Source organism: Oxyura jamaicensis, chromosome 14, assembly GCF_011077185.1.
Source record: "Oxyura jamaicensis isolate SHBP4307 breed ruddy duck chromosome 14, BPBGC_Ojam_1.0, whole genome shotgun sequence".
Lineage (NCBI taxonomy): Eukaryota > Metazoa > Chordata > Aves > Anseriformes > Anatidae > Oxyura > Oxyura jamaicensis.
Genome location: NC_048906.1, coordinates 11,229,066 through 11,242,580, shown reverse-complemented (window position 1 = coordinate 11,242,580; position 13,515 = coordinate 11,229,066). Strand labels below are relative to the sequence as shown.

The following is a 13,515-nucleotide window of genomic DNA, read 5'->3' as shown; positions in this document are numbered from 1 at the left end:
TTCCAAGCCCAGAGCAAACCCTGGCTCCCATCGCTACTTCCCTGCGGCTCAGCATCCCTCCCAGCAGGATGGGGACCGTGGTGCTGGCACTGTCCCTGCTGGCCGCGGCTCTCCTGTGCCCAGCCACCGCCACGCTGCGCGTCGGTGCCTTCAACATCCAGGCGTTTGGTGACAGCAAGATGTCTGACGAGGCCGTGGCGGGCATCATCGTCAACGTGAGTGCGGCTGCTGCTGCGCGGGGACGGGCTGGATGCATGGAGCCAAAGTACAGCTCCTGTGCCAGGGACATGGCCGTGGCCGGACATCTGCCTGGTGCCACGGATGTCCCGGCTTGGCGGAGGGTCATGTGGGTCACGTCAGGGTCACGCTGTGTTCCCTCTGAGCCTCTGTGGGGACACCTGCCTCGGCACCGAGGGACGTGTGGGGCACCCCAGCGCTGCCGGGGGGTCCCCACTCGCCACCGCAGCACCCCGAGCCATTGCCACCGCTCCTGTCCCCGCAGGTCCTGCGCCGCTACGACGTGGTGCTGGTGCAGGAGGTGCGCGACTCCGACCTCAGCGCCGTCACCGAGCTCATGGAGCAGCTCAACAGGTACGAGCACGGGGCTGGAGCCGCCCGGCAGCAGAACGCCGGCGTTAGGCAGGGAAAGTGGAGCTGCTCGAGGAATAAAAGGCAGGCAAACAAAAAAAAAATCCCGCTGGGAGAGAGTTTGTTTTCAGAAAGGGGAATAAGGGAAAATGGTGGAGCTTTGTGAAGTGAAACGGGGAGGAACAGCCCAGAGCCCGCTGGGCACTGTGCCGAGGCTTTGAGCAGCCGCTGCAGGGGGAAACGGGGTGCAAGCGGTGCCAAACCCTCGTGAAAGCTGAAATCACGCCCGAATGCAGGAGATGGAAAGGAACTAAAACTGTCACATCGAGCCTGAAAAATGCAACGGGACGGGGCAAAGCCGAGGCTGGGGATGAAGATGTGGGGGCGAAGGGCGCGCGGTGGGACCGGGGCTCTCCGGGGGCTCCCCGTGGCCAAACCTGAGAAATCCGCGGGTGGCAGAGGGGGCTGTGCCACGGGCACAATGCTGCACGTAGCCCGGGCTGCCACGGGCATGCAGGGGACCCAGTTCTGGGCGAAGGCTGGGGCGGAGGCCCCTGAGCAGGTGCGCCCAGCCCGCGCCCTCGCCCCTCCGGTCCCCCCTCCGGCATCACCACAAAGCCACCGCGGCAGTGAGGGTGACGCCGGGCCCTGCGGCAGCCAATTAACCTCATTTAATTTGGATGCAAATTATGATAGGGAGCATCCCTGCAAAGCAGTGGGAGGCAGGGACCAGCCCCATGCCCTGCCAGGGTGTGGGAAGGACGGAGCCCGTGGCCGGCCGGGGGTCACCACGCGGCGGTGGGGACGGCTGGTGGCTCACGGTGCCACCCGCGGCGGGGCTGAGGTGCCCCTGGGGCCAGCAGAGCCAGGGCCACCCCAGGGCTGTGCCAGCACCGTGACGGCCACGTCACTGTCCGTCCTTTTCATCTCTGCAGCGTGTCCTCATCCCCGTACGACTACGAGATCAGCGGGCCCCTGGGACGGGAGAACTACAAGGAGATGTACCTCTTCATCTACAGGTAACGGGGTGGGCACGCTGCTGTCCCACCTCGGCTGATGCAGAGGGGACGCAGGGGCCAGGACGGCCCCACGTCACCTGCTGGGGCTCAGGACACCAAAAGCCACCATGGCAGGGCCGAGCCCCAGCGTCACCGTCCCCTCGGTCCCGCAGGACGGACGTCGTGTCGGTGCTGGACACCTACCAGTACGAGGACCCGCAGGATGTCTTCAGCCGGGAGCCGTTCATCCTGAGGGTCTCAGCGCCCCGCACCAGTAAGCGCTGGGAAGGCGGGGGACGGTCCCCAGCCCCTCTCAGGGGGGGTGCACGGCGTGCCCGTGGGGCCACGCGGGCTCACACGTCCCTCTCCCCGCAGAGGCAGGGGAGTTCGTGATGGTGCCGCTGCACTCGGCCCCGCACGACGCCGCCGCCGAGATCGACGCGCTCTACGACGTCTACCTGGCCGTGGTCAACAAGTGGGGGACCGACGTGAGTACCCCCGGCAGCAGCGGGCCCTGGGCACGGCGCGACCCACGCCGGGGCCCCGCTGCCCGGCGGGCACAAGGGCGTTGGGGCCGGGGGCCCTGCCGCAGCGGGGCAAAGCCGGCTTCAGGGCTGGGGCGGCTGCTTTGGGGGCAGAGGCCGCCCTGCCAGCAGCTCCCCCGCCGCCCTTCCCGCAGAACATCGTGTTCCTGGGGGACTTCAACGCCGACTGCGCCTACGTCAAGCCGAGCGACTGGGCCTCCATCCGCCTGCGCACCAGCGACGTCTTCAAGTGGCTGATCCCCGACAGCTCCGACACCACCGTGGGGAAGTCGGACTGCGCCTACGACAGGTCAGCACCGCCGTGGTCCCTGGGGTGCCCCCCTGCCCGTCCCCCCCCCCATGCCGGCAGGGGCAGGGGTGGCACCCACCGCGCGTTGCTCCCTCGCAGGATCGTGGTGTGCGGCGCCAAGCTGAAGAGGAGCATCGTGCCCAACTCGGCCGCTGTTTACAATTTCCAGCGCGCTTTCCAGCTGGAGCAGGAGGAGGTGAGCAGGGGTCACGAACCAGGGCTCAGGGTGTCTTTGCTGCACCCGGAGATGCCCGGGGCAGAGAAGCCAAGTTGCCCCAGGCAGCTCCGGGTGCAGCGAAGACATCCTGACGCTGTGGGGCTGCCAGCATTTGTTCAGGATTAGGCAGCCCAGCTGCAGCACGGTAGCCGCTGCACTTAATCGTCAACTCAAATGCGGGTTTAAAGCAGCCCCAGCAGCAGCCCAAGGCAGCTATGGCCATGGCACCTGCGTCCCTGCCCCGTGCCAAGGCTGTGGGGACACCAGCAGACACACGGAGCCCCTCACATCAGGCACGCCCCCCTCCTGGGGCACAGCAGCCACCCACATCCAGCTAACGTGGAGCCCTGGGTGCTGGGGGACCCACGGGTGGAAACAAGAGGGGGAATTGGGGTTGCTGCCTGTCCCCGCGGTGAAGAGATGAGCATTTTTGTGGCCTTTCATGGGCAGGAGTGGGCATGGCAGGGGCAGGACCTCACGACTCCAGGGCTGGGGTTATCCTGTCCCCCACGGGGAGGCAGAAGGGTCTGGCACAGTGGTGACAGCCCCGCCGGCCCCACCAGCACCACGAGGGGTCAGGGCTCGCCCAACCCTTGCCTTACACCTCCCCGCCTCTCGCCCTCCTGCAGGCCCTGGCAGTCAGCGACCACTACCCGGTTGAGGTGAAGCTGACGGCTTGAGCTCCTCCCGCAGCCGCAGACCACGATCCAGCTCCAGCTCCCACGACCACCCCCACGAAGGCGCTCTGCAGCCCCATCCACGAGCCCCGCACGCGGCTGCTCCCGAGCGCAGTCTGGAGAAGGGTGACAGCCAGCCCCCGGGGTCCTGGCAGAGCCCCCCCGGTCCGCCAGGAGCCAGGAAGCAAGCGGTGACCGCCGACAGGCTCAGGAATGAAGCACCCACCCCTACCTCATCAAAGACTTTATTGACAAATTTCATTTTCGCAATTAGCTGTTGGACAGGAGGGAGGACACCCAGGGACCCGCAGGCTGAGGCTGCAGTGCTGTCAAGACTCCCCCTGTCTGTTCCTTGGGTGAGCTGAGCAAGCAGCTCTCCCCGCTCTCAGGAAGGCAGCAGCGGTGTCAGGCACTCTATGGGGACTACCGGGAAGGGCTGGTTGGGGCAGCCACAGGAGCAGGCAGCACTTCACCAAGCGCTGACGCTGCAGACGGCTTCAACGTGAAAGTCTACAGCTACCGCAGTGCTTTGGAGGGTCACAAAAGCTCCTGGGACCAAGCCCCAGCTGGCTGGCTCCTCAGCTCTTCTTCTTCTTCAGCATCTCCATGTACATGCGGAGGGACTTCTGGATGGACTCTTTGGAGATGAAGCTGATGAAGTTCTGAACGTCTTCTTCCCGGTGAGCGACCAGGCGGTCCAGCACTGCCTTCCTCATCATGGTCTTGGTGAGCTGACGGGCATGGTCTGCGGAGAGGAGAGCGAGGATGGGGGGCATGCACAGTCCCCACTGTTACCAACCACCTCTCGGCCCCTGTCACCAGGGGCTGGTACCTCCAAAGCAGAGGGAGCAAAGGGCTGGTGGGCTCTTTAAACCAGCAGGGAGAGGTGTAAGAACAACCCACCGTCTGGAAGCTGAACTGGATACATTCTCATACAATAAATCGTGAACTATACCCCTTGGTGGGGAAATGACTGATCTCCTGGGACACACTACAGAACTAGTAATCCCTCCTTCTCTTTGCGCCCTCTAGAGCCCAGCCCTCACCCAAATGCCCATCGCTGGGCTCAGGACAGCAGTGACCGAACAAAATTCTGGTATCTGAAACTGCTCTGGCTCCAAGCTCTCCCAACCCAGACCCCTTTAACCTCTGGCAAGACATTCTGTTCGTGCCATTCAAAAGCCAGCAGCATTGTCCCCACCAACTGCAGGCTCTGGGCTGCAATCCCTGCTCCAGCCTGCACAATTCAGCACGGATATGGGGATGCTGCTGGAGCAGCGCTGGTTGCTGGAGGCCTCGAGCACACATCTGCTCACGCGCTACGTGCAACAATGCAGACACAAATCGGTTGCGCTCATGTTGCAAACACGCTGTCAGAGTGTGGCAACAGGAACCGTGAAATGGGGGTGAAATCCCACATACGGAGAACCCAAAATGGCATTAGCACCTTTGTGGGTATCGTCACCCAGACAAACTCTTGTTGGCTCCGACTTAAGGCTCTGCAGAAGGACCTGCATGGTGCCTCCTGGCAGCCACGAGAGAGCACAACAGAGACAGGCTCCCCAGTCTCAGGGGCTGAGGACCAACCGGTTTCACTCTAACACCAAGACAGCAGGGCCAGAGGGATGTTTAGGGGCCCTCTTCCAAAACCAGGACACTTAAGTGGCAGTCCTGGGACCTGCCCATTTCTGCCCAGGTCCATTCAGATTTCTATAGAATGAACTGCCAAGGGTGATAGGCAGCGGCACCTAACTGCAGCACTTCAGAGGTGGCACACAATGGGACAAAACAAACCTAGCCATGGCCTGTGCAGAGCCCTCCCCTGGCCCAGGAGCCATGCAGCAGCCCACACGTGCACGTGATGTTTGCATTTGCTGTCTGTCCTAACGCCCCCAGCTCCGCCTCAGCTAGGGGAGTGCTAAGAGCTGATCACACCGCTCCTCCAAAGGGCAGGCTGGCAGCCACCCAGGCACCCCCACCCAGCCTTTTCCCTCAGCTCCGCAGCAGGTTTCCGTTCCCTCCAGCGGAGCAGGATTAGCTCAAATGCTGGGTTAACACCTCCGCTGACAAACACAGGCATCCAGCTTGAACCTGGAGCTCAGGCACGTCCGGATTGACTCAGCAGTGCTGGCAGAGTGAGCTGAGCAGGAGGGAAGTGCCTTGCGCACCCAGACCGTCCTCCTGTGTGGCAAGCACATCCCTGACAGCCCAAGGCTGCTTGGACCGCTTTGCTGAGCTCTCCTACCTCCCAGCCACTCACACCTCCAGTTCCAACAGATACGTAGCTCCCAGGTGCCAGCCTCAATGCCTGTCCCTCCTACACGCATAAAATCCCCACTTCTGCATTCGGTCACTGCCCCGGAGTGCAGGAGGTGCCTCCCTTACCGGGAAGGGCCAGCCACTGCTGCATAACGGCCGTGGCCCTCTCCTTCAGCTTTTCCTCTGGCACCAGCTCGTCCACAAGGCCAATCCTGTGGGCCTCAGGTGCAGAGTGGAGGGAGCCCAGCTGCAGGGAACGTTCAGCAACTCGATGTCCCACAACGCTGACAAATGTGTCCTTAAACCTGGAAGAGATGGGAGGAAAAGCTTCCGCAGGTACACACCCTGTACCCACAGAAAAGCGTACTCCCAGACCGAGCGTGACCGCGGAGATCTCCCGGCACCAGTTTTAGAGCTGACCGCGGAGTCAGGACTGAGATCCTTGCGGGTGGAGGCTGCCAACAGGACGTCAGAACGTTCCGCAGCCTGAAAGCGTTTCGGATACATACAGGACAGGTCAAAGAAAGGAGGTACCGCACGCCCTGCAGCTGCAATACCTGAACACATAAAACTACATCTCAGTGGCCAGTCAAAGCTTAGCAATAAACCCTGTGAGCTCTTTTTGGAGACCTACCCGTAACAACAGAAGTGAAAGACACTGGCCTACCAGAAGGGAGCCACAATGCCCAGCTGGGCTTCGTTCAGGCCAATGCTGAATTTGGGGTTCTCTGCCATGATTCTGTAGTCACACGTCAAGGCAATGAGACAGCCTCCAGCCGGACTGGATCCCTGGCAAGGAGAAGGAAGGAGTGAGTCCAGGTCAGCCCTTGTGCTCTAGCTACAAATGTCCACGTGCCCCATTTTCTCCAGAACAGGGAAGACGTACAGTGACGGAGCTGCCATGGACAGAGCAGATGCTTCCCCCTCCCCAAGATTCCAACCACGCGATTTAAAACAGCCACTAAAGAAGATTTCTGATCTGCTTACTGGAAATCTAATTGACTGATCTGTTCCCATTGAGTTTTGCTCTTTAGTTTAAGGACTCCTGCAGAGAAAGCGCTGCTTGCTCTTGCAAACCCTGCAGTGGAGATGTTTTATGGCATTTTCTTATGATTCTGTAACCCTCAATGCCACAGAAATGCTTCTGTGCAAGGGCTTTGTAACACCATCCATATACAAGACTTCCATTTCAGCCATGACTCAGTGATTGCTTAGCCCTGCATAGGATGCTGGTGGGATGCTGGTCAGAGACCCAGCCGCCTTCAAAGACAACCTGCTGGCAGACACAGAACCACGAGCTGCCAAAGCAGCACTGCACTGAAAAATGGAAACAAGACAGCACGTGGGTAATGTGTCTGTGGAGCACTTCCCTGCTGGCCAAGAGCTGTGGCTGGAGGAGCACAGGCCAGTGAAAAAAAGGGTCCAAAGCACCACTGCCCAAAGGGCCGAGGATAATTCTCTGCAGCGCTGCACAGCTCCCTCCCCACCTCCTCCCCTCCAGCTACCAAAGCAGCACAACAGCCAAGCAAACAACCCTGGGCAACTCCGCTGAGTCTCATTTGTGAAAAAGCAGATGGCATGCACGTGACAGGCGTCCTTTGGACTCCTCCTGCCCTGACTGCTGGGCTTCTCTGGTACTCACCAGCCACTGATGCCCCCCTGGGCTTTACCACTGGCCTACAGCCCTCCTCCTGGCTCTCCAGCATGCAGGACGGGCTTCCAGATGAGTTCCTGGGGCCAGGAACGGCTCTTGCTGCAAAAAGCACTGCTGTGCCAAGGACGTCTAGGTCCAAGCCCCCCAGACACGAGTGCTGTGCAAGCTCTCCACCACCACCGACGCGCTGCTACACCTCCGCAGCACGCGCAGAGTACTCACGGCCTGCGACATCGCCCGCTTCCATGCGCTCCCACACCCCAGTGCACCAAACCTACCGACACATACTTCACCCAGACCTCCCAACTCTGCCTTTGTTTCAGCACAGGCAAGCCTGATTTTTCGGCTGTCCCTGCCCACACACCGCAAACAAGCGCAGCAAGCGACAGACCACGCGGGGCGGCTAGGAAGGCAGACGTAAAGGACTTGCATTGACTGCAGCGACTGTCACCATGTTGGAGCTGTACAGCCGGAGCCACATCTCCTGCACGGCCCTCCAGAACTCAGCATAGTGCTCCGTGCTCTTCCCACACATCTCGGTGATGTCCAGGCCAGACGAGAAGATTTTGGGGACGGCCTGAAATCAGGAAAATGCAAACATTACCAAGATCAGCAGTGACTCTTTAACCCTCTAAAGCCTGGCAGCCTGTGGAAGGGGGATGCTCTAGTTAAACCTAACAGGGCCTTTTGGGGTTCTGAAACTATCTCCCCAGTGCTCCTGTGCCCTGGATCGTTACACCTCCATGTCCTGCAGGGCTGGGTTTCTTTGCTTGCACCCAGATTTTTCACTACTGAAGTCCCTGTGTGGGTCCAACAGCCACGCAGCACAAAACCTCCCTTGTCCCATTCCCGGGCATGACCTCGTACCCTCATCACATCTGAAAATACGTTCTGGCTTCCCTAGCACCTTCTGGGCAGCTCAAGAGATCTGTCACGTTTGCAGATAAGCAGGTTTGATTTTAATGCCAAACGACAACACTTTGTTGTTATTCTTGCAGTAGAAAAGGCCACAGAGGAAAGATCGTTGGCCTTTCAAGCATCCCTTGCCCCTGCTTCCAGAGCCAATTAAAGCTGCTTCCTGCTCCTCACATGCCAGGGAGCGGGGAGCCAGGAGGCCAAACACGAGCAAGGGAAGGGCACCCGTGCCTGCCAAGTTGCCCTGCAGCTCGCACTGCAATCGCAGGGCAGCACGTACGGATGTGAGGATCACGCCCCGGCAGGCCCGGTCGTTCTCCAGCTTCTCCAGGCTTATGCAAAACTCGGTGAGGAAGTCCAGGCTGAGGCTGTTAACCGGAGGGCTCTTAAACTTCATCGTAGCTACACCTGTGCCATGGTAAACACAGAGACATCAGAAACCCCTTGCCACGGCGGCACGCACCACACGTACACCTGTCTTGCCCAGGACAGGTGTTTCATCTGCCTTCCTGTTCTCCCACGTTTCCCAGACCATACCTTTTCAAACCTCATTCTTCACAAAGCCCCCAGAGCCCTGGGGCCAAGGGCAGGGCCTCTGCCTGTACCCGGATCTGCCCGCAAACCCAGCTCAGCCGGTGCGGGCCCGCAGCTGTCCCCGCGGCGTGCGGTGGCTGTGCCACGCGCCCCAAGCCGGCCACCTTCGGGGTGTCCCCACCTTGCCGCTCCCTCCTCCCCAGCCCAGCTGGACGAGGGCCGGCCACCGGCTTGTACCGTGCCCAGGGACTGGCAAGCCACCTTGGGCAGCGGTGTGGGGTGGACTCTGACCCCTCGTCCCCCTGAGCAGCATGGCCCTGCCCCAAGGGGCCAGCACGAGCCCCCCACCGAGCACTCGCTGCGTTCTGGGCTGTGCGCAGGGGACAGCACGAGGACGGGCCCAGCGGGCAGAGGCAGGCCCTGGGACACACCAAGGAGGCACGTGCTGTTCGGCGTGGGGACACGGCCCTGGGACAGCTATTCCTGGCAGCCAGCACGAGAAACCCCCAGCAGCTGCTCGCTGCAGGAGCCACATGCTGCTCCGCCGGGTCCCCAAAGCGGAGACCACACCGGGGGGACCTCACTCGGGCACGAGACCCCATGGCAGGTACCCCACGGCGTCACCCGGGGGCTGCGTGGGGCACCCGGGGGGCTCCCAGCCACACCAAGCACCCGCCACCCGTGACACCCCCCTGTCCCCTGACCCTGCTCCCCAGGGCCCGGCGCTGCCCGGTGCCCCGAGCCGTACCTGCGCTCTCGTCCAGCTCCACCAGGACCTTGCTGTTGCTGAAGGCGCGGCGCTGGGCGGGCGGGGGGCCGGGGGGCAGCCGGGCGGCTCTGCCCCACGCCTGGGGCCGGGCACCGAGGGGCAGCACGCCTGGGGGCGGCGGTGGGGTGAGGTGGGGTGGGGTGAGCGCGGCGGGGGCTGCGCCCCACGGAGCTGCTGCTCGGGGGGGGGGCGGCGGGCGGGGGCACCGGGACACCGAGAGCGGCGGCGGGGCGGCACCGCGGGGGGCGCGGGGGGCGTGTGGGTACGGGGGAGACACGGCGATACGGGGAGCGTGGGGGGGGGGCACGGGGGGTGCCGAGATATGGGGGTGGGGGGAACGGGGGGCACGGGGACCCGGGGCGGGGACACCGCGACGCACAGAGGGGGGTGAAGGGGACCCCCGGGGGGCTGTGGCGGGGCCCCCCCCCCACCCCCGTCAGGGACACGGGGCCCGCCGCCCGCGGGGCAGGCACCGCAGCGCCCCGCAGCGCCCCGCACCTGGCCGGGCCACGCAGCGGGCGAGGGCCGGAGCCGCCATTTCCTGCCGGAGGGTCAAGGGGACGCGGCGGGGCCTCGGGTGGGCACGCCCCTGCCTCTAAACCACGCCCCTTGACGGTAAGCCACGCCCATTGTTCAATAAGCCCCGCCTCTTGATCAGTAAGCCCCGCCCACCGCCTGATAAGTATCGCCCGGTAAGCCCCGCCCCTCCATGTAAGCCCCGCCCACCTCGGTAAGCCCCGCCTGCTCCGTAAGCCCCGCCCCTCCATGTAAGCCCCGCCCCTCCCGGTGAGCCCCGCCCACCCCGTAAGCCCCGCCCCTCCCGGTGAGCCCCGCCCCTCCCGGTGAGCCCCGCCCCTCCCGGTGAGCCCTGCACGCTGCGGGGCTAACAGCGGGCAGGGCCCAGGGAGCGGCGGTGGGCGGAGGGACGCCCGGCCGGTGACCGGCCCCGTCCGTGTCCTTACGGATGGTCTGCCTGAGGGAGTCGGGGGCGCCCCCAGCGCGTGTGTGGGGCAGTGCCGGGCCGTGGGAAGGCCCTGGCAGAGGGACCTGGCCAGGTTGGGCCGGGGGGCACCTCGGGGGCTGGGTTCTGCTCTGGGCCCCTCACTACAAGAAGGACATCGAGGCCCTGGAGCGTGTCCAGAGCAGGGCACGAAGCTGGGGAAGGGCCTGGAGCACAAGTCCTGTGAGGGGCGGCTGAGGGAGCTGGGGGTGTTTGGTCTGGAGAAGAGGAGGCTCAGGGGACACCTTATTGCTGTCCACAACTGGAAGGTGTGGGGAGCTGAGGGTCGGCCTCTTCTCACGGGTATCTAGTGAAAGGACTAGAGGGAACAGCCTCAAGTTGCACCAGGGCAGGTTCAGGTTGGAAATGAGGGGACATTTCTTCTCAGAAAGAGCAGTCAGGCATTGGGACGGGTCACCCAGGGGCGTGGTGGAGTCACCGTCCCTGGGGGTGTTCAAGGAAAGGTTGGACGTGGTGCTTGGGGACATGGGTTAGTGGGTGACATTGGTGGTAGGGGGATGGTTGGACCAGATGGTCTTGGAGATCTTTTCCAACCTGAATGACTCTGATCTATGATTCTATGATCTTGCACTGCCCTGCACCTTCCTGTCCTGCCCTGCACTGCCCCGCTGTGTCTGCCCTGCCGTGCCCTGCCCGGCTCACCCTGCCTGCCCCGCAGGCCCTGCGCCGCTCTGCTTCTCCCACCGGCACAGCCAGGCCGGGGCGCATGGCGGGGGGCAGCTCCCGGGGCTGGCCTCGGCGGCAGCAGGGCCACGCCAGCACCGCCTGCGAATCTCATCACGGCAGAGGCTGCCCCAGGGAGCAGCGCGGGGGCCAGGTCTGGGGCCGGCCGTGCCGTGTGGGCAGACGGCGTCCGGCAGCGGCATGGCGGGGACGGTGCTGCTGCCCCTCTGCCTGCTCCTGCTCCTCCAGGGTGGCCTGCCCGAGGCACCGGGACCCGCGGCCCGCACTGGCCCCGTGCTCCAGCGGCTGCGGATGCTGGAGGAGCAGGTGGGTGCCCGGGCTGGCCCGGGGGGGCTGCAGCATGGTGGGTCCCCGGAGGGGGCTCAGCAGGATGGACGTGGGTTCATCCAGCAGGGCAGCTGCTTCACCCCGCTCCGTTGCAGTTTCGCCGTTTCCGGGAGGTGACGCTGAGCCATCTCCAGAGCATCGCCAGGAACTACAACATCTCCTACAACATCGACAGGCGGTTTCAGGTGCTGGCAGAGCAGGCGGAGGCGGCCGACGCGGCCCGGGCTGTCCTGGGTGCCGAGCTGTCCCGCCTGGCTGCTGCTGGCCGGCGGCTGCACCGCAGGGTGAAGCGGCTGGAAGGGACGGTGGGTGCCCTGACCCCCCGGCACCGCCTGCTCGCTCGCCCTGAGGCTGGTGCTGAGCCACACAGCCTGTGGGACACAGTCCGCAGCCAGCATGAGCCACGGGGCCCCGCACCCCCCAGCACTGCCAGCCCTCGGCCCCTGAAGGTGAAACAGCGGCTGCGGGAGGAAGGGCACCGGCTGCTGGTGGAGACTGGGACCACTGGGATGCCCATGCAGGACGCGGAGCCCCTTCGTGACGCCCAGGCTGTCACAGCGCCGCTGTCTGCCACGGCCACAGGCCCCCAGGAGCAGCCAGGGACAGGTAGGTGCAGGGTGGCTGTGTCCTGCTGCCGCCAGGCTTGGCTGGGAGAGAGTCGGGGGGGGGGAGGAGGTTCAAGCCCCAGTGCTGGCGGGAGGCAGAGCTCTGTGCCCTTTAGTTCAATTTTAAAGCACAGGACTGCACTCAGGTGCTGCAGTTAAAGAGCTTGCATGGCCCCTGCCGGAGCACCAGGGACATTTGTCCTCGCAGCCCTGGCTGAGCGCCGCTCTCCCTCCCCAGCCTGCAACGTGGGCTCCGTGCTGCTCTTCCCCAGTGCCTCTGTTGGCAACGCGGCCGTCCTGCGGCCAGGGCTGCGCGCGGGGCTGTGGGCGCTGTCGCTCTGCACCTGGGTGCTCACCCCAGCCCCCCGCCTCGGCACCGTCCTGAACTACGCCAGCGAGGATGGGGACAGCGAGCTGGCCGTGCACGGCCAGGACGGGGACCCTGGATCCGCGCGTTTCGTCATCGGGGACACGGCGTTCCGGGAGCTCCCAGTGACACCGCTCCTGGATGGCAAATGGCACCACCTCTGCCTCATCTGGTCCTCCGGCCGGGGCCAGTACCGCTTCTACGTGGACAGGAGGCTGCTGGCCGCCGGCTCTGGCTTCCAGCGGGGCTATGAGATTCCCGCGGGTGGCTCACTGGTGCTAGGCCAGCTGCAGGGCCACGTCAGGGCGGGATTCAGCCCCACGGGAGCCTTTGTGGGCCGGCTGGCTGGCTTGGCCGTCTGGAGCCGGGCTCTCGTGCCCGGGGAGGTGGCCAGCATGGCAACTGGCCAGGGGCTGCCCCGCAGGCCCCTCCTGACGCTGGCCAATGCCACCCTGCAGGGCGAGGTGCAGAGGGTGGCGTGCCCCTGCCTCGAGCACTGCCCGTGACGAGCCCGGCAGCTCCCTGGTGGCTCGTGGTGCCTGGCCGGCGCGAGCCACGTCCCCCTGGGTGCTGGAACACCAGGCAGTGGGCTGTCTTGTGGCCAGGACGCCGCTGGTGGGTTGTTGTATCCCCTGGGAAGTTGCAGGCTGGCTGGAGGTGCTGGGGGCACCAGGCAGAGGTACCCCCGCACCCCTTCCCTCCCTGCTCGCTGCCTGCAGAGCTGCTGCCCCGGCCAGGGCACGCCGCCAGCTCCCGGGGACGGCGCGTGCTGAGGCAGGGCACAGGAGCTGGGCAGCCAGGGTTCAGCGGGGAAGCGCAATCCAGTCTTCGGGGGTCCTCCTCTCCACAGCAGCGATGCGGAGCCCCCACGTCTGGTCACATCGCTGTGCCTCCCCGTGGGGCTGAGCACTGAGCGGGGCAGCTGAGCGCTCCCAGTGCTGCTCGCACCCGGGGGGTGCCGAGGCTGTGAGGCGTGGGGCCGGGGGAGCAGGCGGCCGTGTGGGGGCCTCCAGGAGCACGTACGGCCCTGTCGTTCCTATTAAAGCACTTCAGGCAGAGGGGAAAC

General features: G+C 64.3%; 3 protein-coding genes across 3 annotated transcripts; 2 read left to right on the top strand and 1 right to left on the bottom strand.

The window, feature by feature from the left end:
- Positions 1–68: 68 nt before the first annotated feature.
- On the top strand, positions 69–3,317 carry LOC118174461 (deoxyribonuclease-1-like 2). Its single transcript, XM_035339811.1, has 8 exons — positions 69–215; positions 503–591; positions 1,524–1,607; positions 1,760–1,866; positions 1,908–2,074; positions 2,266–2,420; positions 2,520–2,616; positions 3,267–3,317. The coding sequence occupies exons 1-8, from the start codon at positions 69–71 to the stop codon at positions 3,315–3,317; spliced, it is 897 nt and encodes a 298-aa protein (XP_035195702.1).
- A 224-nt stretch (positions 3,318–3,541) lies between these two features.
- On the bottom strand, positions 3,542–10,053 carry ECI1 (enoyl-CoA delta isomerase 1). The gene is made up of 7 exons (XM_035339810.1): positions 9,944–10,053; positions 9,425–9,553; positions 8,423–8,550; positions 7,658–7,804; positions 6,241–6,362; positions 5,700–5,878; positions 3,542–4,059 (listed from the first exon to the last, which is right to left on the bottom strand). Exons 1-7 carry the CDS (start codon positions 9,981–9,983, stop codon positions 3,893–3,895), a joined length of 912 nt encoding a protein of 303 aa, XP_035195701.1. The 5' UTR covers positions 9,984–10,053; the 3' UTR covers positions 3,542–3,892.
- Positions 10,054–11,225: 1,172 nt separating this feature from the next.
- On the top strand, positions 11,226–13,286 carry PTX4 (pentraxin 4). Its single transcript, XM_035339670.1, has 4 exons — positions 11,226–11,456; positions 11,573–12,083; positions 12,321–12,971; positions 13,013–13,286. The coding sequence occupies exons 1-3, from the start codon at positions 11,331–11,333 to the stop codon at positions 12,953–12,955; spliced, it is 1,272 nt and encodes a 423-aa protein (XP_035195561.1). The 5' UTR covers positions 11,226–11,330; the 3' UTR covers positions 12,956–12,971; positions 13,013–13,286.
- Positions 13,287–13,515: the final 229 nt, after the last annotated feature.